General features: G+C 44.4%; 1 protein-coding gene across 2 annotated transcripts in view; it reads right to left on the bottom strand.

The window, feature by feature from the left end:
* Positions 1-22,351, bottom strand: part of RIPOR2 (RHO family interacting cell polarization regulator 2) — a 108,673-nt gene extending 86,322 nt beyond the window's left edge. For both annotated transcript variants that reach the window (XM_032986672.2, XM_032986664.2), the window contains exon 1: positions 22,271-22,351. In XM_032986672.2, the coding sequence (XP_032842563.1) occupies positions 22,271-22,346 (76 nt within the window). In that variant the 5' untranslated portion in view covers positions 22,347-22,351. The remainder of the gene's footprint in view (positions 1-22,270) is intronic.
* Positions 22,352-25,565: the final 3,214 nt, after the last annotated feature.

The following is a 25,565-nucleotide window of genomic DNA, read 5'->3' on the forward strand; positions in this document are numbered from 1 at the left end:
ATACTGTGCAGAATGGAGCCAGAAAACAAATCCCTTGGCCAGAGGCTTTCAGTGAGGTCCCAGTAACATTCATTGGGACAGTCCAGCAGTGGCGACAGCTGAGACAGCCACCCCTCACAACCCATGGCAGTGAGGAGCAGGTGATGCTGCTGAAGGTCAAGGAACAACCCATCCCAGCTTCTTCCAGAGTAGCTTGTGGAAAGCCACAGCATCACCCCCTTGACTGTAGCATCCACAGCCCCTGGGTATGAAACAGCCTCATGGTCAACAGCAGGCTGAAGTTGGGCAGAAAAACAGCTTTTCCCTTTATGGCTTTCAATATGGTGGGAAGGGAGGAGGGAGAGCAAAAACAATTGGGATATGTGTATCTTTAATCACCCCAGAGTAATTGGGAAATGAAGCCTGGGGATCAGCCCTACTAAAAGGAGTGACATTTCAGATTATGTGAGAAATAAAAATATATTGCTATAGCTTTCTGAGCACATCTTTATTGGTACAAATTCCCTCCCCTGCTATCAAATAGTAGGAGTTGTTTTTGACTTTGGTGGCAGGAATTGAGCTCAAAAGACAAATTTTCTATTGCTATGTTTTAAAATGATGCCAAAAAAAAAGGCCCAACAAACAACAACAACAGAAAAAAGCCCAGAATGCCCATGGTGGCAGTACAGAGATGTACATCTTTTTGGAATACAGTTAATATTTATATCTAGACACAGAAGACATGATTTTTCTTTAAAATCAGGTAATCTGTACAAATCCACTACACTGGATAGCAAATGCAAATCCTGTGGAATCACCATGCCCTGCTCTCACCGTTGGGAGTGTGGCAGAGCTTTGCTCATGCTGTGGTTATGGTGCCCTGTGAGCAACAGCGCCTTGGAGGGGGGCTGTGAGCACTGCCGGCAGCTCTGGCAGGCTCCTGGGCAAGGGGAGGGTCCCAGCAGAGGAAAATCCTGAGTGCAGCTTCTCATGTTAGTGTATTCTTGTTAGCCAAACACCATCTTGTCCTGGCTATGCAATCACTTAGTCTGGTTATGGGCTGGAAACACGGCTGTCAAGAAGACAATTTATAATTTGTAGATAAGTGATGGGGTTACAGAACAACAGAAGCAGACTGGGAAGGACCCATGGATACCCCAGCTAAATGGTGGGTACATCGGTGCCAGATTTTTCCCTTGAAGGAAAGGAGGAAGAGAAGAGGGACAAGGAAGGAAGGAATTTGGAGAACTAGTCACATATCATCAGCTAAATATAAAGCCCCTGGCCCAGCTGAGACTCAGCAGCTGGATAGGAGACCTCAGAGAGCCACTTCCTGACAGAAAGAGATGCTGAAATCCTAATTTTAACCCTAAATTTAAACCCTTAAAGTTAACCTGAATTTGAAAATCTCTTTCTTGAAGAAGATCCCCAGTAGATTTCTGACAGGACATTTTATATCTTGCAAAATTATCTCAGTGAAGTTAAGAAACATCTGTTAGAAACAGAAATGACCTTCAGTTATAATTTCCACTTGATCTGAAAATTGCAGTCATGTGTGGAGTTGGAAGGGCCCGTTTCACCAGCAAACACTCAACAGCTACATCACTCTCTCATTAACATTTGAGAGTTGAGAAAACTCAGGCACAGACTGGGAAAATGTTTATCAGCAGGCATAACACAAATCCGTGGCAGCAAATGGAAGAGAATGATTTCTTGCTGAAGCTACTTGGCAAAATGTCCTTTCAGGGCAGAACCTGACAGTGATAGCACAATTGCTGGGAGGTCACTGCCTGACAACAAGTCCTCTGCCTCATGGAAAACACTTTACCCCTCCTGGCAGTAAGTCGGTCTTTAAAGAGCAGGAAAAATGTTGAAAGATGACACAATAAAATAATTACAAATTACTGCAGCTTGTGCTCAGTTGCCTTATGCAAATCCCAGGGTGTGTTCTACATCATGTGCCCTCTCGTCACAAAATAAACCCTCAGCTCTTTTCCTTGTCAGCGGATTTTTGGCAGCCAAGGAAAATAAAGTGTCACTAAAAGCTGACTATCTTATTCATGGAATAACTTAAAAGGAGAACAGTTTGGTATTTGTGCTCACTTTTTAGCACAACAAATGCCTGATTATAAAAGCAGCCCAGGCAGGCGGTTGAAGACACCGCTCGGTGCTGGCGGGGAAGGGCTCCCAGCCCGCGATGTGTGGGGCAGAGCAGCCGTGTCTCCCAGGGGGAGGTGATGTTTCTGTGCCCATCGCCACCCCTGCAGCTCAGGAAGGAGGCGAGGGCCTGGGGGCTCCCCTCCTGGCTCCCCCCCTGCCCCGCAGGGCACCCACCTCCCTCCCGGCACCAGGCCTGGGACCTGCTGGTGGCTGCTGCCCAAGGCTGACCAGGGACACTGGTTAAGGACAGAGGTACAGAGGAAAATCCAGAAGTGTAGAAAATTAAGCTAGGGCTGGAGGAGACCTGCAGAAGCTAATTCTCCTGCCCCAAGGCAGGACCGCTCTGGGTGGATATTGGCTAAATTGCTCCCTAAGAACTTGGGTGATGGGGATCTGAGCCTCTCCAGGCAGCCTGTCCCACTCCTCCATGGTCTCTGCCCTTAAAAAAGGATGCCTAAAATCTAACCCGGCTCTGTCTTGCTGCAGTTCAAGGCCAAATATCAATACAATATTTCCCTTTCAGCAAATATGTTGAATTTATGTGCATTTTAAAAGAAACATATTGATTAGGGATTTTTTCCCTTACTTTTCTTGAGCAACATATTTAGGAAGCCTTTATTCACAATAATCTCGAGCTTTTCCCCTGAATTCCTTGTTGACAGTCACTTTTCAAAGGGATGACACAAAAGCAAAGATTGATTCAGGAAACAAAAATACACACATGTCAAAAAGACTTACGGTTTTGAGTCTAACATCCCCTTTCTGAAGTGAAATGAATGCTGCGGTTTCATATCATACCCTCAACTTTACAATAGTAATGGGCTGCGGAGCAGCAAAATCTGGGCTTGTGCCAAGAGGTGGATGCGATGGGTTGGCCGGCCAGGCTCGCTGCGGGCTGGCTGGCTCCGGGACCCCAGCCGGGCGGGCAGCAGGACGACTGCCACGGATGGATGGGCCTCTTGCCGAAACCAAGACACAGCTGCCCTTAGTCCCCCAGCCCAGGGCTACCTGGCACCTCTGCACATCCCCATCGCCCCTCCGTGCCCCGCCAGGGGCTCCTCCTGCACTGTCCTGCCCTGACCCCATAGCTGGGTTTGCATGAGAAACCCAAACCACACCTGATACTTGTTGCCACCAGGTGGGGAGGTTTGGGATGCTTAAGTGTTGCCGCAGCCCTTGTGCTTGGCACCGGTTCAGCTCTGCTTGTTGCCGGCTGCTGGTGCTACGAGCATCTGATATCACACTGTCCATGAGGTGTAACAGGGATACAAGCTGCTGGGAGGTACAGGGCGAGGTGGGGAGCAGCTGTGCCCAGGTGAAGCAGTTTTGAGTTGATCTTGGTGAGAAAACTCCTTTCGTACATGACAAAGAGGAGCAAAACATGTTACTTGGGGTGGGGAATGAATGGGTTGATTCAGCTGAATAGCATCGTGCAGCATCTGTTGCTGGTAGTTTTCTAAATAGCATCACATCATCTGTCACTGGTAGTTTTCATAAGCAAAGCAAATACTTAAGTAAAGGCTTATTAAAACCAGTAATAAAGAAAATGGAAGGCAGAGAGGTTCATATCGAAGTCAGCTCACATTCAGGAATGTGCAGTGCCTAGCTGCAAGTGCTAGAGCACTCCAACTAACAGTGCAAAGCGACGATGCTATGTGGTATTGCTTTCATTAGTTGCTGCTTAGAAATGTCTCACTGAGAAAAACAAGGAAAGTAATAAAATAGCAGCGAGTTGTTTATTTGCATGACTGTCCCAGCAGGAGAATGTTGTTTTGCACGACGTTTGAAATCCCAGGGAGGACAGGATGTAAACAAGGGAACTCTCACCCAAGATTGCAAAGTATGGTCCAGCAACCCCAGCAAGCCCCAGGGGAGGAAAACTCTCCTAAACGAAAGTTTTGCTTGCCTCCTCAGTATCACAGGAGGTTTTGACACAAATAGAGTCTTTCTACGCATTATCAAGATTGTGGCTGATGTAAAACATTTGTTAAAACTTTTTAAAAGCCCTTCCTGTATTGCAGTAAGAGGCAGGATTCAGAATGACTATGTGGTTGTTTCTGCCACTACTTGCTTCACGAGCGTGTGATGCCCAGTTTTTGTGGGAGATGTGAGTAGTTATTCCTCACTAGCATGTGGTATGGTGGAGCTACTGATGTCCGACTGTGTGTAAGTATTTTCTTTAGCCTCTCGTTCAGTGACTGGCTGAACATGGGAGTGCACGCCTTGCCATGGCCAAGTATCATAAGCCCTCTGGAACAGCAAGCTCAAATGCTTCCAAGGTAGATAAATTAAGCCCTCTGATTTTACTGTGTGCTTTTGTCTGGGACCTTAGCACTTCACATGCCTATCTGCTCCATGGGATGGTTAGAGGTGCCAAAGATCTTCTCCTAGAGCCAGTTTTCCATAGATTTCTTGGTTATAGTCTCTGCCTCCATCTACCTCAACACATCTATGTAAGTGTGCTTTCTGCATAATATGTCATTTTGGTGTATGCAGTTTTTCATTGACCCAAGACACGCCATGGATGTTTTTAAACAGCTACACTAGAAGGTATGTTTCCTATTAAGTCCCTGAATTCAACACAGGCTGCGAGAATAAGTCTCCAAGTGCGAGTGCAAATGAACACCACCTGAGGCTCACCAGGAGGAACGAGCCTCCCAGTGACATGCAGCGCTCTGTGCTGCAGCCTGGTGCGGCAAGAGCCCGCATGTCCAAGAAAGAGGCCAGAACAGCAGGTGGTTCAGGAAAGGTGTTTTAAAAAAACCAAATCATCAAATATGAAATAATCCGAAAGTACGCAAAGTTCTTTCCCATTAAGGAAGAACAGCCCCAGGATCAGGATAAAGATTTGTGGGGTGTTACATGCTGTTCTCCGGCTGTGGATTAAGCTGTGTGCGAGGAGCAAGGGCAGGGCAGCCGTGCCAGAGGTGCTGCTGGCGATTCCCAGCCACGCGGCGGGGAGGCACCCACCCGGGCAGCGGCGCGGCTGACAGCTCACCGGCAAGTTCGCGTGAAGGGAGCTCAAACCGTCGGCGCCCTTGCCACGCACGGCACGCATTTCAACAACTGCCAAAAAGCAGCTGCCAGGGGAATTCCCTCAGGACACGCGACCTCTGCAGAAAGATTTAGGAATCGGGAAGAGACATTTATTACCTATTTATGTTATGGAATCATTTAGGGACACCAGTCGCAACTCGAAACCTCTTAATTTTTATACCCATGTCAGCGTGGCTCTATCTTTAGTGAGATTTATACTCTAAACTAGCTGAAGTTAGAGGGGTCACCTAGATGTGCAACATGTGGTCTGTTAAAGTTAGTAAGCCAAATTCCAGCTGTTCAAACTGAAGCTACAAAGTCTGTGCCTCTCCTCAAACCGAGTTACTGGAGCAGCCCAGGTAAATTTTTGTTCTTTCCTCATTAAACGTGGGGGCTCCAGACTGCGTGGCCTGTGTTCACAGAGCCTAATTGTATGTAATTTCTGACTGTGATAAAGATTCTTTAATGCTAAAATACACTAAAGAAACACAATGGAGATAAGATCAAAATAACTTGAAATTGGAACACTTGAAAACTTGGCAGAGAATTTGCTTAGGAAGTTTACATGGCAGGGAGGAGTGTGATACCCCAAATGCTGGGAATTACATTTCCAAAATTACAGCAGTGATATGCAATAACAACTCCATAATATTTTGATTAGGAAGGAAGCAAATAACATGCTGCAGGATGCTGCTGCCATAGCACACCCCTTGGCAACACCTTCTGTAAAGACAAAGAAAAAAAATATTTTAAATAGGGAGGAAAAAATGAAATCTTCCCATTGCTTAAAGTTACATAGGGGTAGAAGACAATGCTTGGAGAAGGCATTTGCAGGCACTCCTTCCCTTACCACCATTTTCCTCCTTGAACCCACCAAGCAACAATCTGTGTTTACAGAAACCCAGTTGTAGTGAAGAAGAAAAATTTCTCTTCAAGACTGTTGTAGCCAGTGACATTTTGGGGGGGTTCTAACTAGTCTAACAGGCTTTCCTCCTTTGCTTTTATGTAAATTCTCAATATCCTTTATTCCTGGTCAATCCCACTAATTTAGCATACACTTTTTACTGACCGCTAGGTCAGGAAAACCTAACCTACAAAATAATCTCTCAGTAACATGCAGAGGCCTCTTCATTGGACAGGACAACTTGATTTTAATGATCCACTTCTGACAGTTTTGGGGTTGAGGACACTTGTGGCTGAGCTTTAAGATGCAGCCATAGCAGGAACTGTTCTTGCTTTGCGGGCTGGCTTGTTCTTGAAACCAGGTTGCTGGGTGTTTAGCACTATCAGTTCCTCTCTTGGCAGTGTCCAACGCAACACCTAAAATAGAGAAGTGGCCCAAAGGCCATGTATCTGCCCAGGGCACAGAAGGAAGGTGGTGTGTTATTCTTTCCAACACTGCAATATGAGCACTCTCCGCATCTGAGTTCTGCTTTCATCCTGCAAGGACTTTCTTGCTGCATGTCATAACACACTCTGAACCTAAAAAACTAAGGGAAGCCCACAAACTATTTCTAAAGACTGGACTTGGAAGTAAAATTCATAAATCTACTAATATTATAAAGTAATAAATGCAACAGAGAAATTTGATTTCATGGCACACAATAATTCTCCCATGTTTTATCCCAGCTAATGCCTTAATGCGATAGCCACATCTCTCTTGTTGTCTGTATGACGGGTCTAATGCCTTCATCATCCCTCTTCTGTCTAGCATTCCCCACCACTCCATAGTTACAAGCCACACTCTTCTCTTGAGATATCTAAATGATTAGCATGGTTAGGATAAACTCTGCAGTTTTCTGAAGCTATTACTTAACTCCCAGTAGACATGACTTGATGTTGACATTTGTTGCTTCCAACGTGAACAAGAGCTTCTGTGCCCAAAAGCGTGTCTTTACATTTTCAGTTATATCTGCAGGTTGAACAAGAGAAAGTCCCCTTCAGTCTTGTCTCACTGCAACTATTAATTTGTTACTTTCTCTCCCTAACATCAGAGGTTTTTAAACTTGTTGACTAGCACTGTTGCTATCTCTGAACAGTTTTGATGTGGAAACCAGTGAGTGTGTATCCTTATTTCCTGTGAGGAGTCTTATTACAAACAGAGCAAATACCTCGCAGTGAGAGAACAACACTTGGAAGATGCTGAAGTTCAGAACTGGGTTATATTCCTGACCCCTCCATTATACAGTTTATATAATTAGACATAATGACAAAGTTAGTACTTTGTATCTGGCATCCAGTCCACCCAGAGACTCCAGTAACGTACTACAGCTTCATGGCTTTTCCAGGTTCTTCTCCCTGATTATTCCTATTGCTAAATATTTAATGTCAGCAGTTAGCAACTAAAACTACTCACATATAAATGATATTCCAGCAGGATGCCTTCCAATTCACAACAAGCCTTTGGTCTTATTCTTGGTACCTTAAAACTGTCTTTTAGCAATAACTAATCTACTTGTCACTAGAAAATACACAGGTTACCAGTTATACTGTCTTTATATCATTCTCCAAAGAGAAAGAGACTCCAAAGTTAATTTTACCAGTCCCGAATCCCTCATGACTATTGCAATGCTAATGAAGTTGCAGAGGGAATGAAGAGGAAGGACAATATTTTCCTGAATTATAAGAGTTGATACAAACATAAGTTTAGACACATAAAAAGACAGTGAGTGAAGCGCAGTGGAAACCTATCACAAAGATCTCAGAAAGTGTTGTGAAACTAGAAATTCACCTGCTTTCTTGTGTGGTCCTGTGTGTTTGTGCATAATGGACAAGCTGAAAAAACCAAACCCCAAACCCAAACAAAAAAGAACAAAGCATGTTTTCACCCACAGCCCAACTTTGGTGGAACCTGGCCTCCTCAGTCCATTGGCAACACTGAGGCTCAGACGAGCCAAAGCCCCTCAGAGGTCATAGGCATCAGAATTTTCACCAGTAAGGACACACACCCAAAGTTTCACTGCTGACTCCCAGAGAAGCTACTAAATGTCTCAGTGCCTCTCAGGCCTGAGACCATTTTCAGAGCAGCAGCCTGGTGCCCCCAGGCAGCAGGAGGAGGATTCTTCACAGGATAAATCCATTTATGTGGGCCTTGTGGTGGTCCCATCCACCTTGCTGTTGACACCATCTACTCCCACCATGAGCCCTTTAATGGAGCTCAGTCAGGAAAACCTAACCTACAAAAAATTCCCCTGAGCAGCTGGGTCTCCTGGGTGTGCTCGTGGTACTCCTAACATACGCACCAGTGTGTGGTTTGGCACAGCACAGGCAGCTGTGTCGCTTTATTATTCAACATTTACAATTGTCAGGGATGCTGGCCACACCTAAATCCTCTTGTAGCTCTGGGCTTTAATTAGCAACATGTTCAAAATACTTTCAGTGCTTCTAGACGATAGCTATAGCTGCCTGCAGACAATGTCGGATGGTGCCAGCAGCCCCATCTGTAAAGGGAAATGTAGCTGGGTGTTAATGAGTGTCACCAGTACTCAGCATCACTCAAGCAAACTACAGAATTAATTTCTATCAACATCTCTATTTATAGCATCTCTGGATATTTAACAAAGGAGCAACAGTGGTAAGTTAATAACAGGAAAAAAAAGACATGAAAAGGAGGTGTTTAGATCATTTAAAACTTGCATGAAACTATTGTGGCTAATTAGCATGAAAGCAGGAACTGAAAGTAATGAGACCAAAGCCAGCTTCCTGCAGATCATGCCAAATCTTGACCACAGTAATAAGGAGGTACAAATCAAACAAAAGCAGAGGAGCACTAGTGTGAATAACCCTCCAGCTGCATACCTCAGTGCACTTACTTTCCACCTTTGCAGAAAGCTCTTCCTGTGCAGGGTCAGGCTAACAGACTAGTACCCAGTGCTCTTCTGGTTTGCTTTCCTCATGCTTTTTCTCCTTTTCTGCCTTCTGAAAATGGGTATTGCTGGGATGTGAGCAGTCCCTGGGTGGTGAGTTGTTGCCTGGCTGCCTGCATGGGTACGAGGCCAGCACAGAGCATCCACAGTGCAGCCACCAGCAGTAGCCATTCTTCTGCTCTGGTGGGGAGCTCGTATAAAAATCATAGCTCTAGGAAAAACATCTCACACTCAATGAGAAATGCCTTCCTTAGGGGCTGTCCCATTATCTGAATAAAAATATATTAATTCATCTTATCTTTCATTTTAATATTATGAGCTGCAGCATCTCAGCATGGCTTTTTCGGCTTCAGTTGGTAATTGTACTAATTTTTCCACCTAAATTAAGTCACATCATGCTTAGGAGCAAAAAACAGTCACTTCATAATGTGTATTAGAGAAGCTATGAGGAAATCCTTTTGTGATGCTGGTCAGCTGCCTGTCTTGTATCAAGAAAATATGAAGGCATTGGGAATATGGCAGGATTTTTTTCACTGCAGAATCAGGAAACTTGGGTGGAGGGACCTGGAGTTGGTTTCCCCGGGCGGAGTAGCTTGGAGGCTCATTGTTGGTTAGGCTGCTGGTGGATTGCCCTCTTGTTTTCCCCAAACCTGTTTCTCTAGACCTAACAGTAGCAGCTTGGAAAGAGCATCACAGAGACAAATCCGTCCCTTTGAATTAGTGGGTGGGAGGACGCACTATCTGTGAGGGGGTGGGCACATGTTTTGAGCAAAACAAGAGGTGAGCTTGTAATGAAAGTGCTCTCCGTAGGAGCCAAACTTTGGTGACCTCTCTTAGAGACCTATGGCTGAAAGGAGAGTCTATGTAAGTTTTGAAAGAAGGGATGTTTCCTTTTAATTTCTTATTTCATGTGGCTGCATAGGAAATACACCCAATGGAGTGCAGAGACCCTGGCAATGACAGACTGCAGACAGGGCTAGCAGGGCCCGACTCTCTCTAAGTGAAGATCTGGTTCTCCTGTCGGTGGGCTCAATACACAGGTTCCCTCAAAGGGTGTGTCTGTGATCACTACTAAGGTCACAGCAAGCTTATCCTTCAGCAGACAGAGCAGGACATTTTAGTCCTTAGTCCTTTTGTGGTCTCACCTAAACCAAGGATGGGAGCATTACACTGCTCTTCCTCAACTTTACAGGGTGGTTTGTTTGTTTTAGGTTGTTTCACTTTCAAGAACATAAATGCCTGACAAATTGTACCTAATTCTGCATAATTTGGGGGCAGCTGAGCATCAGATGTATCACACTGAAAGCCCCAGCCTCCAGAGTACCTTCTTCTCTTCAGGAGATCTAGAGGGAAACTTTCTCTTGGGAGATTTCAGGATTTCATGCTGCACCTTTGACGAGCTAATTGCAAGTCAATCAGCACCTGGGAGAGGAGGGTTGGTCCCTATATGGGGGGGTTGCACTGCTGGGTGGGCAGGACAGGCTGCAGACTTTTGCTCTGCACCCCTTCCTGGGTAAAATAAGCAGTCATAGTCGCTGGTGGGACCCATGGGGTTTGGAAGGAAAAGAAAGCTGGTTTATATCACAGTTCAGAGAGCATGGACCACTCAACTCCCTGATTAAGTGTCTGCTGTATCAAAAAAAGTGCCACCAAAGAGCTGTGACCATTGGACTTGCTCTATATTGTGTTAGTAATGCAAGTGGATTTAGCAGCACATATAGATTTATCAGGCATGCAATTTATTTGCATTTATTGAGCCTTACCCTGCCTCCAATTGGATATTTGCAATATCAACCTGAATATTTCTGTTCAGACATACTTTTTTTCTATGTGACTGAACAATCCTCATGAAGTAATGGAGGAAAAAAAAAATGCCCCTTATTTTTGGCACTTTCTTTCTATTGAGAACTTGCTTAGAGGAGGCTGGCATAATCAACTCAGCATCTCTGCTCCAGACACATTGTAAGTTTGTCATACAAATGAAATAATAAGTTGGACACACATTTTTGCCTTTAAGGTATAAATGCCCCCCAAATGCCATCTGCCACCACAGCAAGAGGGTTTTAAGTTTCTGTTTTTCAACAACAGCGAAAGAAAAACCCACAAAAGAAGGAAAATCAGAGCGAAAGCCTTCCATGGGTTCGTACGCTGCAGGATGGTCTATTTTACAGGGTTGAGAGCAGTTTCAGGAGAGGGGCTCTTTGGGGCTGTGCAGAAGGGCAGATCTTCCATTCCTCTCCTGCGAGGGGTACAGCACCCTCCCAAAAGCACCCCCTCCCCAGGGTGCTCCCGCCGGAGCACCCTGCCAGCCTCCCAGCACACGCTGTGCCTGCAGCCAGCACGTCCACCTCCTTCCCTTACTGCTGTACGGACACTCCAAGCCCACACTGGGAGAAAACTTAAGCTTAGAAGATAGGTGAAATCTGTTGTTGCTACTGTTTGGTTTTTTTCTTTTATAGTAAATTACATTTAATGAAAATACCTGAGACACAAAGTACCTTGTCTTCGTTTTAATTAGCAGGTATGGTTGCTAATTAAAGCAATACCGAAAGAATTGTGTCATAGTACAGAAGTACTGCACATATTCCTCTGTGCCAGAAAAATAAGACAATGACCTGCAGTCATAGTTCCAGAAGAGGTAATGCTTTACTAATACTTTTACAGGGCTTAAGTTAACGTGCATATGAGAGTGAAGAACTGTGTAGCTTTTGATGTATGGTGCAGGACGCTGTGTCACATAAAGATGCAGAGAGACGTCACAACAGCCCCTTTTCTTAGAGTTGCAACGCAATTAGCAGAAGAATCAGCTTCAAATGATCTCACATTCCTCACATTCTTTTGTTTTTCAGACATCCTTTGTATGTTAAAATATAATCTATAATTCTGTTGGTATGGATTTTCTTTGCCTAGTCCTTCATATAGACACATCTTTGACCATTTACTCAGGGAAGCATTCATCGGACAAGACTGATTTCCTGCAACCAATGAAACAGTCTTTTTTTAAGAATAAAAGAAGGGCACATCCTCCACAAAAGGTAATTCACGCAGCATGACTCTTTGAATATATAGACTAGCAATACACAAGTGTTGGAAGTGGCACAAAAGATCCTTGAAAACACTTCTAATTGATTAATTCAGCAGGGTAGCACCATGGAAATGATTGATTTTAGTCTACCAGACCTCCCTCTGACCTTTTCAGAGACTCTGCTGATCGGTACTTGAATAGGCAAATTTGAATACAAATAGCAATATGACAAAAGCACCCAAAATCTTTAAATCGAAGTTTTCCCATCATTTTCGTGTATCAAACTGACTGTAACAGGTTAAAGATGCCCCAAAGACCAAAGCATTTTTAAAAAAATATATCTTTTAAATAGTGATAACATTAATGTCAGTAGTAATGACTGATCTCAAACAACTGATGTGATTGACAAATAATAGGTGACTGTGTTCTCCTTAGGTAATGATGAGTCGTAACAAACACGGCGATAAGGACTATTAGAAAGGGTAGGCAAACCCACAGTAATAGATTTCTTTTTTTTTAGGCCATCATGTTAGTTTCCTGGTTTAGCTGGATTTGATACATGCTTTGGAAACTAAACCAAGGGTATGTACATTACCAATGCTTACTTAAATTTAAGCTGCCTTTACTTTGCCAATCAGCGTAAAAAATGTTAGTGACATGGGCTGAGATTTCCGCTGCTCAGATGGAGTTTGGGGGGCAGGTGATAGCTGCACTGAAGACATACAATTATGAAACGTCAACATGAGAAATGAGAAGGGCTGTTTCTAGGTGCTTGATCATCCAGGCTTGTCTAGGGCAAGCTCCTCCTGCAGCTCCAACCCACCTTCAGAAGCCATGCAGACCTGCTGCAAAGAGAGGTGGTTTTACTGCGCTTCCTTGAGCAGAATAATGCTTGAACAGGGCTTGTGATTTCAGAAATAACTATTTCATTGTGCTTCCAGAGTATTCATATGAAATGCTGACATGCTGACGGCAGAGAAGGCAGGCACTGGCTGTGAAGCAGCCCCTCGTTCCATGGGAGGAGGACCACCGCTGTCTCCTGCCCTGAAGGAAACTTCTTGATGAACTTATGGCTTTTTAGAAGTTTATTGGCTTCCCTGGGCCACTGTCCTGAGCCAGGGCTGTGGGGGTGACATAGATTTCACACATGGACATCTGTGGGGACAGTTGAGCATTTGAGAGCTCAGCAGGGTAAGCAAGACACAACCCAGGCCTGGTTTGAGAGGGAAGGCAGCCTTTCTCCTTCCCAACATCCCCAATATAACGTTAAATATTCAAAAACTCTTACTCTTGTGATTGTAATGTAAACTGAAAATTATTCACAGACTGTAACCAAGCAACATCTGTCCAGCCTATGAGCTGATTGAGGAGGTGTCAGTACAGACATTCTCAGTGAGCACCAAGGGGTCCTCTCTTCCTTGTCCCACAGCCTGCAGAAATTCATAGTGAAGAAGGGGAGAGGATCACCTCATACGCACTTGAAAACGTTTCCTAATAAATGACATAAGCAGACAGCATTTCACTTTGGAGTGAGGAGTGGCACCTCTTGGAGAAGTCCACCCTTGCCCTCCACCAGCTGGGCCATCAGCCAGGAGGGAAGGGTGGAATGGCAGGCTTGCGTACGACCACTCCACACTGGGGACCAAGCATGTCCCGTGGGGACTCCTCCCTGCACATCTGCTGCCTTTCCCTGTGGCTGGTCACTGTGCAGGGGGTCCACATAGCTGGTAAAGTGCCGAGATGCTTTTCTCCTTATCCTCTACACCCTGACGGTTTACAGCTTTTTGGTTGAGTCAGAGGGACCCCAGGCTTACTGGGATGGACTGATTAGCTCTGCACAGAAATGGCATTTCTTTGTGATCCCCCTTTAGGTCCCACCTGCTAGGGCCATAGCAGCACAGCTCTCATTATTCAACATCTCCACCTTCTTGGGGTTGAAATAATTTCTGTTTTTTTTCCCATTGCAGGTACATAGGAAGCACCACTAAAGTATGTTCCTGAGTCAAGATCCCAGGTTAGTCCCTGTTAGCAGTCAGACACGTTCATGAAATCGTAAACAAGGCAATCAGAAATGACTTAACCAAGCTTATTACCTCAAGCACAGTGTTAGTGTGCAATAATTAGTTCACTCAAGGGCTGTGGGCTTACCTTGTGTGCTTAAAAAAGAGTGGATTTCTAGTATAATGCCAATTTTCATTACAGAGATACCATCAGCTAACACTCATATCAGCATCAAGATGTTGCAGTTTCTCAATTCCTGCTAAAAAGCATGCTGAAATATTTCACTGTTTCTAAATAGCATCTGGATATATTAAAAAGATCCCATATGCATGTGGAGGTAAAATATTAATTACTTAATTTTAAACCATACTGGATTTATCCAGCACTCTTGCACTAAGAAAGCAAAGGAAATACAAGCAATTACAGGCAAACTGAATTGTTCTGTCTATGTTCTTTTCAGAAGTTTTTTTTCCACTTCAAGGTGATTTGACATTTTTGGGTTAGACTTTAGGAATTCAGTGCAGGAGCCTGGCTTTGTACTGCTGCTCCAAACAAGAAACGATTCAGTTATGCATCAGCCCGCCCCTTCCTCAAAACTAATCCCTTTCAGATTCTGAACTCCCTTCAGCACAGGTTTTAAATAGAAAGGATAAGTAGGGTAAAGCTGTTTGTGGGAGCTACTTTATCTTCCCTATTTCCCATCAGACAGTTCCTCTCACCTGACCAGGCTCTCAGGTCCCTGGCTGTGTTTTCTCCTGCTGGGACATGCCAATCTCCTCATGCTCTGTGGGTGATCAGGAGTGGGAAATGGAGACACTTGTGCATTGCAGAGCTCTCCTCCATATTTGTGGGTCTATCCACTACTGTGCCAAGATTTGGTGAATGTAACAGACATTGTTCTAATATAAGGGTTCAAGTTTTATCTCAAATTTTATATTAAACCCATGCCTAATTTTGCTGGAGTGCGGTTGTGTGAAAGCATTATAGGGCTGTTCATCTTATGCAAAAGCATATGATGGATAGTCCTGCTAAGAAGTGTTGCAGAGTTGGTGACAAGCTTATTGATATTATTTTACTGCGCGCTGTTTCCTTAATATGTGGATTATGTTCATCTTTTTACAATTTTGTCTTAGTGGTCTAAAATCTAGATGTTAAAAACAAAATAGGAAATTTGAGCTCAATTTCTTTGCTGTTTTCAAGTATGCTAGTTTGCATCCAGAGAATTTACCCCAGAAATTTGACTTCTGCATCAGAGCAAGTGGTGTAACTTTTTTGAAAGTGGAGAGTTTTGCTTGTCACAAACATGAAAGCAGCTTTTGGTGGGTATGTTGGAGAATAACTGATATGAAAATTAGAAGCGAAGAGCTCACTTCAAAAAATTTGGCAACTCTAAGTAAAAGGAAAAGAATTTTTCAATTTTAATAGCGCAATAGAAATATTTCACTGGAGGTCTGTATTCCTCATAGAATTTGTGTGATGTATACTGATATTCTCTATAGCTGTCCATCACTTAGAAAGTAGCTGCTTTCCATTATTTAATACAGATGCTTTACAAATACTTCTGTAATTCAGTTTCTCCTCAGAGAAACACCCAGCTCTTGCAGAGCTACCAGGGCTCAGCCGTGGGCGACTACAGCCCACACTGGTTTTTGAAGGTGACTTGCAAAGAGGACTTCAGGATCTGGTGGCTTTGATGGAAAGCTTCCACCAGCACCTGGAAGCTTTCACAAATGCAACTGCTGCCTATGGCACAGGATTGTAATCCGCAAGGGATTAAAAACCATTTCATCATAAACACCATGCCATAGCATCTACCCTTATGACATATTTATCCTGCTTGGGTTTATGTCTTCATCTGACAAGACCTGAATTTGGTTCTTTCTCGTCTTTTAAAATATAAATTACATGCTTTTATCTGGACTTCTCAAGCCAGATGCTAAGGGTAGTGGCGACACCATGCCTCATGACTGTAATAGTGCTTTTTTGGCTCTTATGTGTCTTTTGCCCTGCTGTCCTCCACTCTGTACAGGCGTAATCTGTTGTTCCTTTTCATTGCTTTCTCTTTGCTTTCCAGCTTAGTTCTTCAACAAGTCACTCCTTATTCAGATCGAAAGGATTAACAGAGCTAAAAAGCTTAAGTAAAGCAGTTATTATAGTTGGCACAGGTTCACTAGTGCCAGTGCTGTGGACACTGTAACCACTCTGTTTAAATGACCAGCTTTGAACCAGCTCATTATATTCTTCAGCTGATTGCTAGATCCTTACCTATTTTGAAAAAAGTTAAGGTTGAAATCCTCTTTAGAAGATCACTATGAGTGGGATTTATCTTGACTAATTTTATCTATCTAAAAGTTTTCGGACTAGCTTAAGCCCATACTGTTCTCAGAGAGAAGAGGGGAGGAACTGAGGATCATCAGCAGAATAATTCAGCTGGAAGCAGTGATATAGCAATACAAAATGTCTAGACTGCTCCATTCCCTTTGTCTTCAGAGCAGGAGCTGAATATGTTACACTCAGACCCAGGGGACATGCTGTACCCTCTGCTTGGGGGAAGATGCTGTGGGGCAGTTCCCATCTCCCCTGTGTAGCACAAGTCTCACATTCCTCCTCAAAGTAAGGTCTAAGTGGGATTTAAGTGAGATTGGCGCTAAACCCACTTGGGGATTTTATTCCTTTGAGTTTTATGTAAGCAGTTACCAAAGCTATTTAGCACAAGGAATTAGGTAACGTAGCCTGCTCTGAAGATATGGGGCTTGTGGGTCTTCCAAAGGTTCAGCAGAATGGTGAAGTTCTCATTTTATGAACATAACAGTTTTAATGCAAAGATAAAAAAGGGGAACATTTGGCTGTTGGACAGTTTTTTACACTGCCCCTAGTGTTTGGAAAGTACTGTTTTATGCCCAGATGAAACTCATCATAAATCCCGCAAGTGTTGTGAGAAGTTTAGTGGCTAAACACATTCCTCTCATTCAGCAGTTGTCTCCTAAGGTCCGGAATTCTTTGTCAAGTCTTCACAAGACATCTACAAGCTTGTGTTGTATGAGAGTGAGGAGCAGGAGTGTCATTCCTAACAAGGGCTATTGCATCAGCACGTACTTTTAACTGATGCTGAGCATGAGACTGCTATCCCTCTGTGTGAGTGTTATCAGATTTGCTGATAGTTCAGCTACGAATTGCTGAATTTTTGTTGTATCCAAATGGAGGAGGGTTTCATATGCTAAGTCTATAATTATAAAGCAGAGTATAGCCCTTGAAAGGAAGGGGGAAGCACAACAAAATAACTATTGCTACTGGTTTAACTTAAAAAAGTTTTTTGTCTGTCTTGCTCAGGCAATTGCAATTCTCACCCATTTCCTAGGAATTCTTAATAATGGCAGCTGTGAATTATTGCATGTTATACAAACATATCTACTACATTTCCATCACCATCTGCCTTGCCAGGGGTCTGCTGCAGCCTCACCATTAAGCTGTCATGTTTCCTGGTTGTAATGAGTAATGACAAAGCAGTTCCAGCTTCTCTGAAATGCGCCTAAAATTGAGTGGTTGGGGGGTGTGTGTGTGATATTAAGAAAAACAAAACAAACCATGCAAATGTCCTTGTGGTTGTTTTCAAAGACTTATTGATGTGAAATTCTCAGTATTTGAGTTGGTATGCAAAACGTACCTAGAAACCCATTATGATTTTCCAGTCACTGAATGATTGAGTCTAAGCATCCCACGGGTACAGCGCTAACAAAGGCTCGGTGGTAAGAGGTTTTTCACAGCAATGGGTGAACATTAGTCATACTTGCATATCCTTCTTTCCACACGTCAAAGGTCTGAGAAGACAAAGAGCCTTGCCTTGGATGGCTTTGAAATCCATCAATCTCCATTGGTCCTGAATGGACCCCTCCGAGTGGAAGGGCTTTTTGCCCATGCAAGTATCACAGCACTGCACGGGGCGTCATGCCTCTGGGTATGTTACAGTATGTTTTCCAAAGAACATTTCCCTGAGGCAAGAGGCAAAATATAACTCTTGTATCCACTATTGCATAAAGTCTACTCCTCTGCAGGAAAGCAATCTCCCCCTAGCTTCCCAAAACAAAAACACCATTTAAAACTACATTATTACCAAGAATGAGTAGGACAAACAGCGCACTCTTTTTTTATTGCCATTTAAGGGTAGTTTAAAGCCAGGCTCACCTATTATCTTATAGAATATTACTTCCATTTATGAATATGAACAATATTTCTGTACTGTTTTCCCTAACACTCGTAACTTGTATAATCTTTTTTTTCCCTATGAACCAATTATACGTATCATGAAACAAGGTAGATTTTGATATCACGTGAGGCTATGCAGTTCATGTACAAATTGTGCTTTTGCCATTTTTTTTCCCCAAATGACATTTTTGCTTCTGGTTTCTTGCTTTTTCTGATTTTTGATGGCAATTGGTTTTGTTTTGTTTTGTTTTGTTTTTTTATCACTTGGAAAGAAATCGAAATACACAGCAGATATTTTCCTGACTAAATCGCACAGCCAGTTTGGAGCAGAAATAAGAAAGGGCTGTTTACAACATTACTCTAGTAGGCCTGGCTGGTGAGGAGAAAAAGTGCCTAATGATGAATATTTAATGAGATGTGATCAAAGCTCGACATCGATTCTTTGCCCTAAGGGTTACAGGTTGCGAAAGCTAAATTAGCACCAGAAGGATGTAGTTTTTTGGGCCCACCCTTGCTGGGCAAATGCTATGGCCATACCCCTCATACCTGGCAATGCTCCAGGATGGGTTTGTGGTGGTAGCACAGTGCTGCCAAGGACCTGGACCCAGACCCAGACCCGCACACGGACCCAGACCCAGCACAGTGCCATGGGTGGCCAGTGCCCACGGGTTGAACGTGTGGATGGGCACCCCGTATCTTGCCTTCCAATACCAGCTGGGATTATGGCTCTAAACAAGTCACTTAACATTTCTGCTGCAGCTTCCCCACTTCTTCCCTTTCACTAAATGCTTACAGTGATACATGAAGTGGTATGGACAGGTCCAGCCCAGCAGAATATCTGCAGAGACCACCCAGGACCTCGCAACCTCTGAGCACCAGGCTGGCATGGCAAGCTGGCAAAAGTCATTCAAAATGCACTTCAGCCACACAGACAGCAGAATTTCCCAATTTTCCATCCTGCATCAGGGACATACAATCCCTTTCTCTGTGTGAAGTCATGGGTTTTGTGCAAACCCTATGTATTAAATTTCAGGAAAAGCCAGAGAAACCTTCTCCCCAGAGATCCCCAGGGCTTTAACATGTGTTGGTGGCCAGAAGCCAAGTATATTTTGGGGAGTAGCAGCAAACAGCTGCTTTTCAGACTCTTCCCAATAGTTTTAAGACTTGTTCTGTGCAGTTATTACTAGCATGATTCAAACTCAGCTTCCAACACTGGCATGAGCAGGAACTTTTAACCTGTTTTCCTAAGGAAACACCGTACCTGTGATGACACGCTGGTCATTAATATTTTTTAAACTACTGGCCAGCTTCAATAAAACCTAGCAGCCAGGCAGCAGTCTTGGAGACCCCAGGTTCCTACAGGGTTCATGAACCATGTCTGTCTGGGCCAAGGGAAATGAAAGAAAAAGCAGGTCAACCAGTATGAGATCCCAGAGACCCCAGGGAGAGGGAGATGCTCTGGATGCCCAACACCAGGAAAACTTCTCAAAGTTTTTCATCTGTGTGGACACAGGAGCATCCAGCAGGAACGTAGATTTCACTAGTTCCAGCATCATTTTTTGCAGCATGAAACTTACACTATCCGTCCAATGTCTCCTGCAGTATCATAACCAGCACTCTCTGCGAGGTGAAAACGGAGGGTCAATTTTGTAAATGCCAAAAGCGTCTCAGAGGGCTTCACTGGCGTGAGCTGCAGTTGCTTTCCCTCGCCCAGAGGGACAGCCACATCCAGCCAGGCATGGAGAAGAGCATTGCTCTCCATTTGAAAACGTGCCTTTGTTCAAAGCAGTGTTTTTGCCATGAGCACACATCCCTGCTGGGAGCTTCCTTCGAGCACTCGGCTGTAAAATGGGGCCACAAGGGCAGGCACAGAAGGACTGCAAAGTACCCTGGCTGTTCCTTTGAATGACTGCTTAACAAGAAGGTACAGTGACAGCCTGTGCTCACAGGGACTTCAGAAACCAGCCAGCAGTAGTTTCCTTACCAGATTTTTTGGTTTTTAATTCTAAACTGCACATTTCTAAATGGAAGAGTAGCACATCTCCTGTAATAGCAGTAGTTTTGCTGCAGCGCCTCAGCAGAAGACAGCTAGGGAGGACAAGCTGAGTCTGGGCACAAGGAACTTGCCAGGAGCAGGCCCTCATGACTGGCCTCAGCACAGGCCATGGAAGGCTGTGGTGCTTCACTGATGCAGGCTAAAGCAAGCTAAAATAAAGTTATTTCTAGTAACAAAGCCAACAAACACTCTTCTAAGTGATTAGCATTTTTCAGACTCATTAAGAAATAAAATAAAAGTCTTTATCCCTCTTTTTCTTTCTATTCAGTGTTGCAATGTTTCCCTGAGCCAGAGGCCAAGTAAAAAAAGGGGCTCTGAGATATGTGCAAAGATAGCACCATTGTCAACCAAAGAAACCTCCTTCAATTATTCAGAGTATCTGTTGTTCTCGAATTTCCCATTCTTACAGCTTGAGCTAAGTGGTGCTGCATGCATTTGGCAGTAGTTCTTATTAACTCAGAGAACAGCCCAAGCAAGGAACATATGTTTTCATAGGATAATTAAAGTTTAAAGTGAATGTTGTGATAAGAAGTTTCCACATGCATTCACAAAATACCTGCCAAATACATATTTGTGAAGAGTAGAGAACTTCAAATGTAAAAGGTAAATGTAACCCTAAATCGAGAGGAAACAAAACTGCTTCTTTTTTTTCTACTTCATTAACAACCAGAAAATTGATCATAAAGCTCTGGCACACCAAAATACTCACAAAGCTGCAAGCATTGAAAACCAGTGAGTAATTGAGCACAGTCAACTGACAACTGGGAAAATCAGTCTTTCTGACAGTAATATTTTGAATCTGAAAGGCAAACTGGAGTTGAATTCAGGGCAAAACAATATTTAAGGAGGTAACTGTAAGACCTCCATGTCTATGCTGCAACAGTATGAGTTAGAAAATTTCAAACAGACCCTGGTATCTCCATGGATAAGCAAGGATAGTGAAATGACATGAGCTTGGGGCAAAGGTGTTGACAGACAGCATGCTTATTTTATCATATTCATCCTTTTGCAGTGTGCTCTGAATGGCATTCTCATTCCAAGATCCCTTTTACAATATATCACCTGCCTGATAGGGAAGAGGATGCTTCAGTTTGCCAGCCAACCCAGCCCAGCCTCCTGAGCCAGTGCTGAATCTCCTTGGGAGTGCTCAGACACTACAGTAGCCTGAACCAAAGAAATCCCCTCTGGCTCCCCAGTTTGTCACAGATGCATTACTCTTGCCGAGTCTTTGCAGAACCACTGGCAGTGTTTCTCTCCAAGGTGCCGGCTGACAGGCAGCCTGAATAAATCAGCTAGAGGTGGCTGGATCTCCATACAGCAGCACCCGCTGCAGTGTGTAAGGTCTATCACCGAAGATGAGCAAAATACCTCCAGTAAAACCATGGTGAAATGGTGAATAAAGCACCCCAGCATCTTACAGCAAGGCTATATATACATTAATTCAGTGATGTGCATGGCTTCTACCAGCCAAAGAAGCGGGAAGGCTCAGGACATTGTCTGCACTGTGACCTTTCACAAGACACCGATCTAGTTATCTTCCTCTCAATCAAATTTTTTTGATTCGTGCAGCTGATCAAAAAAAGAAGGGCTGATATTTTTCTGCATTTTTCCATATTCCCCTTCCAACACGCAAACAATCCCCCTCTTGAAACTCTCTTAGAAATTAAAAAGTGCCTAGCCGTGTTAGGAAGGGACCCTTTTAAACCAGCCTCTCCTGAAGGTGGTCCACCAGCCGCAGGGGTCTACTCAGCAGGGGCTCCCCCATCTTGAGGCCGTAGGGGACAGCCAGCCATGGCCGTGCCCTTGGCAGCCAAAGACCCCTGGACCTGGGGACACACGTGGGCTCCGGGGGGTGCGTGGCAGGATGGGTGCGAGCTGGCGAGGGCAAGGGCACAGGGGTGGCAAGGGGGAAGGGGCGCGGGGGGGATCAGACGCGACACTTACTGCAGAACCGCCGCCGCCCGGACCTGCGTCGCCAGAGCCGCGTCCGCACCCAGTGAAGGCACGGGGACAGGTCCATGGCTCGGGGGGCTGCCCGTCCCCGGGGCCGCCCGGGACGGCCTGCTCCCCGCTGGGCAAACCCACGGCAGCCCCGGGCCGAGCCCCAGGAGGCCGGGAGGATGCGGCGGGTGGCTGCTGAGGCCCTGCCGTCCCTCCGTCGCCATGCCATGTTTTATGCATGAAGGTGACGGCGCGTAATTTCATCCTGAGTCTCCGCGCTCTGTGTGTACGTGAGCTCCTGTGACGTGGAGGAGCCACGGCGTCGGTCCCTGGGGAGAGCGAGCTCGGGGGGAGGCAAGGAGCCTGCAGGGCTCCCAGGGTAGGGGAAGGTGTCCGTTGGAGAAACGGGGCCTTTTTCAGCCTCTGTGGTACTGGCTGAAACTGATCCGTCTGCAGGTCTGCGGGTGCTGAGCTCTACGTGGACCTCAGAGCAGGAAGAGATTTAAGCGTACTAAGATGCCCTAGAGAAACCCATGCGCACTCCGGTCACAAAGCCATGGCCTGTGCTTGAAACCTCAACCCCGCCGCTGCAGTGTGAGGAAGCAGGGTTGCTGAGAGTGTTTGAGAGCAATGAAACTTTAACATGCCCATGTCAGTACTGCACTGGTAGGGGTGGTCAGTATTTCTTACTTATATTCTAATTTCACTTTTGATATTACAGTAATTCCCATAGTGCCACTCATGACCCTGTCACTGCTGTTCAAGGCTCTTGTTTTGTAACGTGACCACCAATGAGTTGGAAATTTAGGCCCCTGATCTCAGACCTATAAGCTTTGCCTCATCAAATATATTTGTGTTTTTTACTTTAAATGTTCCCTAGATCACAAGAAAGAGGTTACAGTACACCTCCCCCCCTCCAGCCCCCCCCCCCCCCCCGGCACATCTTTTACAAGGCAAGAGCAAAGATAAGAAGTGGGTCGGGAGCACACGAGCTATGTTGGGAACACATAGGCAGTGTCCTCCTTGGCAGGACCCCTGAAGCCCTTCCCTAGGGCAGGTCCTGCTGTCGGACCAGCAGAGGCCGGGCGGGAGGGCGGCAAGCCCAGCCACCTGCACCAGCGTAACTGGAGAGCGGTGGCTGGAAGGGTCTCAGGTTTCCTTGTCATTTGAATCTCATAGTAGGGTCATCCAAAGGGCCGTCGTCCTCAATTTTTTGTGTCTGATGTAGGCAGGTAAATCTTGCGCTCTCATTGTAATGATAGATAAAACCCAGAAGATGCATTTGAGCTTCATTTAAAAGTTCACTGGATTCATCCCAGTCTGGACTAAAAGTAGTATTTTGAATCCCTGTCGGGAATATGAAAAACTGGGCGATATTTGCCCCTGAAGTTTGTGTTAAAGCCCACACTGGGAATTCACACAGGATTCAGTATGACAATCCCTAGCAGTCTGGAAATTTAAAACCAAAACCACTGTCAAGGAAAGATATGAAATTCAACAGACCCCCGTTACATTTTCCCAGACAAGAGTCATGTCAGGTTATTCATTTGGAGCTGATCAGAAATGAAAGTAATGGGTGGTGCATAAACACTGAATAACATGAAGAGTTTGCTTTGCATCTTCAGTCATTGTGCAATAACTTAATTTTCAGACCAGTCAGCGTGAATTAGCCACATACTCCGGTGGAAAACACTGCTGGCATAACAGGCAGCAGCTGACCCAGGTTATTTTTTCCGCTGGCATACTTCTGGTATTTCAATGGGCACCATCACCTATTTCTGTTTCTGTCAAGAAAGACTCATCATATGATGCTTTGGGTCTGCTGAAACCATTGCTGTACCAGGCTGGAAGGGATTCCTGGGTCACCATGTCCAGTCTCCAGCTGCCTTGGCAATCCCAGCATATTCCCAGTCTTTAATAAATTGTATCTCAGAATTAGGCTTGCCTCCTTTTACTTGAGGAATAAGGAAATATGAGTTGAGGGGACTTTAAGTGGTGAAGAGTCACTTTTTGATTAGAATTCAGCACAGCTGTGATCTCTGTGTCACCAGTTACTTGCAGCGACTCTGATGCACGTAATTTACAGCAATAAATGAGATACAACAGCAGGTATGTGTGGGCTGGGAATAGAAATTAGATCTGAAATGAGAAAGGTATGATGGCTTTGGTCTATTTTATGCTTAAATAGTGCTTATAATTGTCTTTTTAAAATCATACAGACAAGAATAATGTAAGAGACTGGCTATGTAGCATTCAATTTTGCTTGTTTAAGGAAAATACTTTACAATGACAAGTATATTTGTGCTGATGACAGCTTGTTGTCTTCGGTATTTGATGTTTGTCCTCCTCCTTTTTTGTTCTTTTTTAAACATATACATACCTCAGCTTAGAATAAGGTATTTGTAGATATATTTTTACTTTAGAGCAGGCAGAAGTCATCATTTTTACATTTGATTGGTTCCAATTCATTATTATTATTTTCTTCATAATATTCCAGATGATTTGCATGCAGTCATCTGGCACCAAAGTGCAAAGCAGACATTTAGAAAACCTTAATTGTGCACGTCATTTTTGACACCACCCTCCCTTCAATTTTCCTCCAACTCATTTCCTGTAAATGAGTGATGACATCTCGGAGTCATAAGGCAGGGCACCCTGTACATGTGTCTGTCTTCATATTAATTTAAAATCTTAGTGGAGAGGAAGAGACATGCAGTTGCACAGTAGAAATAGGAACCGCTGAGCCAGTTTGCACCCAGTCATATTACTCCTGTAAATCCAATCAGCAAGAAAAACCTTGGCAACAGCCAACAAAAGCAACAGCCTTCAGTCGTCACAGAGTTTCCAAGGTTAAATATAATCGCTCAATCCAATGCTCATCATTGGCATCCCAGCACAACATGCTTTCCTAGTGGCTGCTGCTATTCCTCTAGAAAGACAAAGAACTCCTGCAAATAGTGATGGCCACAAATTGGTGCCTGAAGCCCTGACATGTGGCTCTACTAGTTTTTTCCCTAACACGGTGCTGATAAACAAATCCAGTTAATGAACCTTTTCCATCAGCAAAGGGGGTCTGTTGTGGGGCTACATTTCCCCACTTAAGGGCTTTGAGATGCTCTGATTGCAATATAAGCACTAATTTTTCAAGTTAGAAAACCACAAGCCTGATAAATTCAGAGCATCGTACTTTGGCATGTCAGATGCCTATTTTGATGTACAGTGAAATTCAATCTTATTTAATGCTCGAAAGCAGTTGATAAGGTATAGTGATGCTAGTGGATGTCAAGAGAACACAGTG

The sequence above is a fragment of the Tyto alba genome, unplaced genomic scaffold (assembly GCF_018691265.1).
Source record: "Tyto alba isolate M040663 unplaced genomic scaffold, T.alba_DEE_v4.0 Super-Scaffold_27, whole genome shotgun sequence".
NCBI lineage: Eukaryota > Metazoa > Chordata > Aves > Strigiformes > Tytonidae > Tyto > Tyto alba.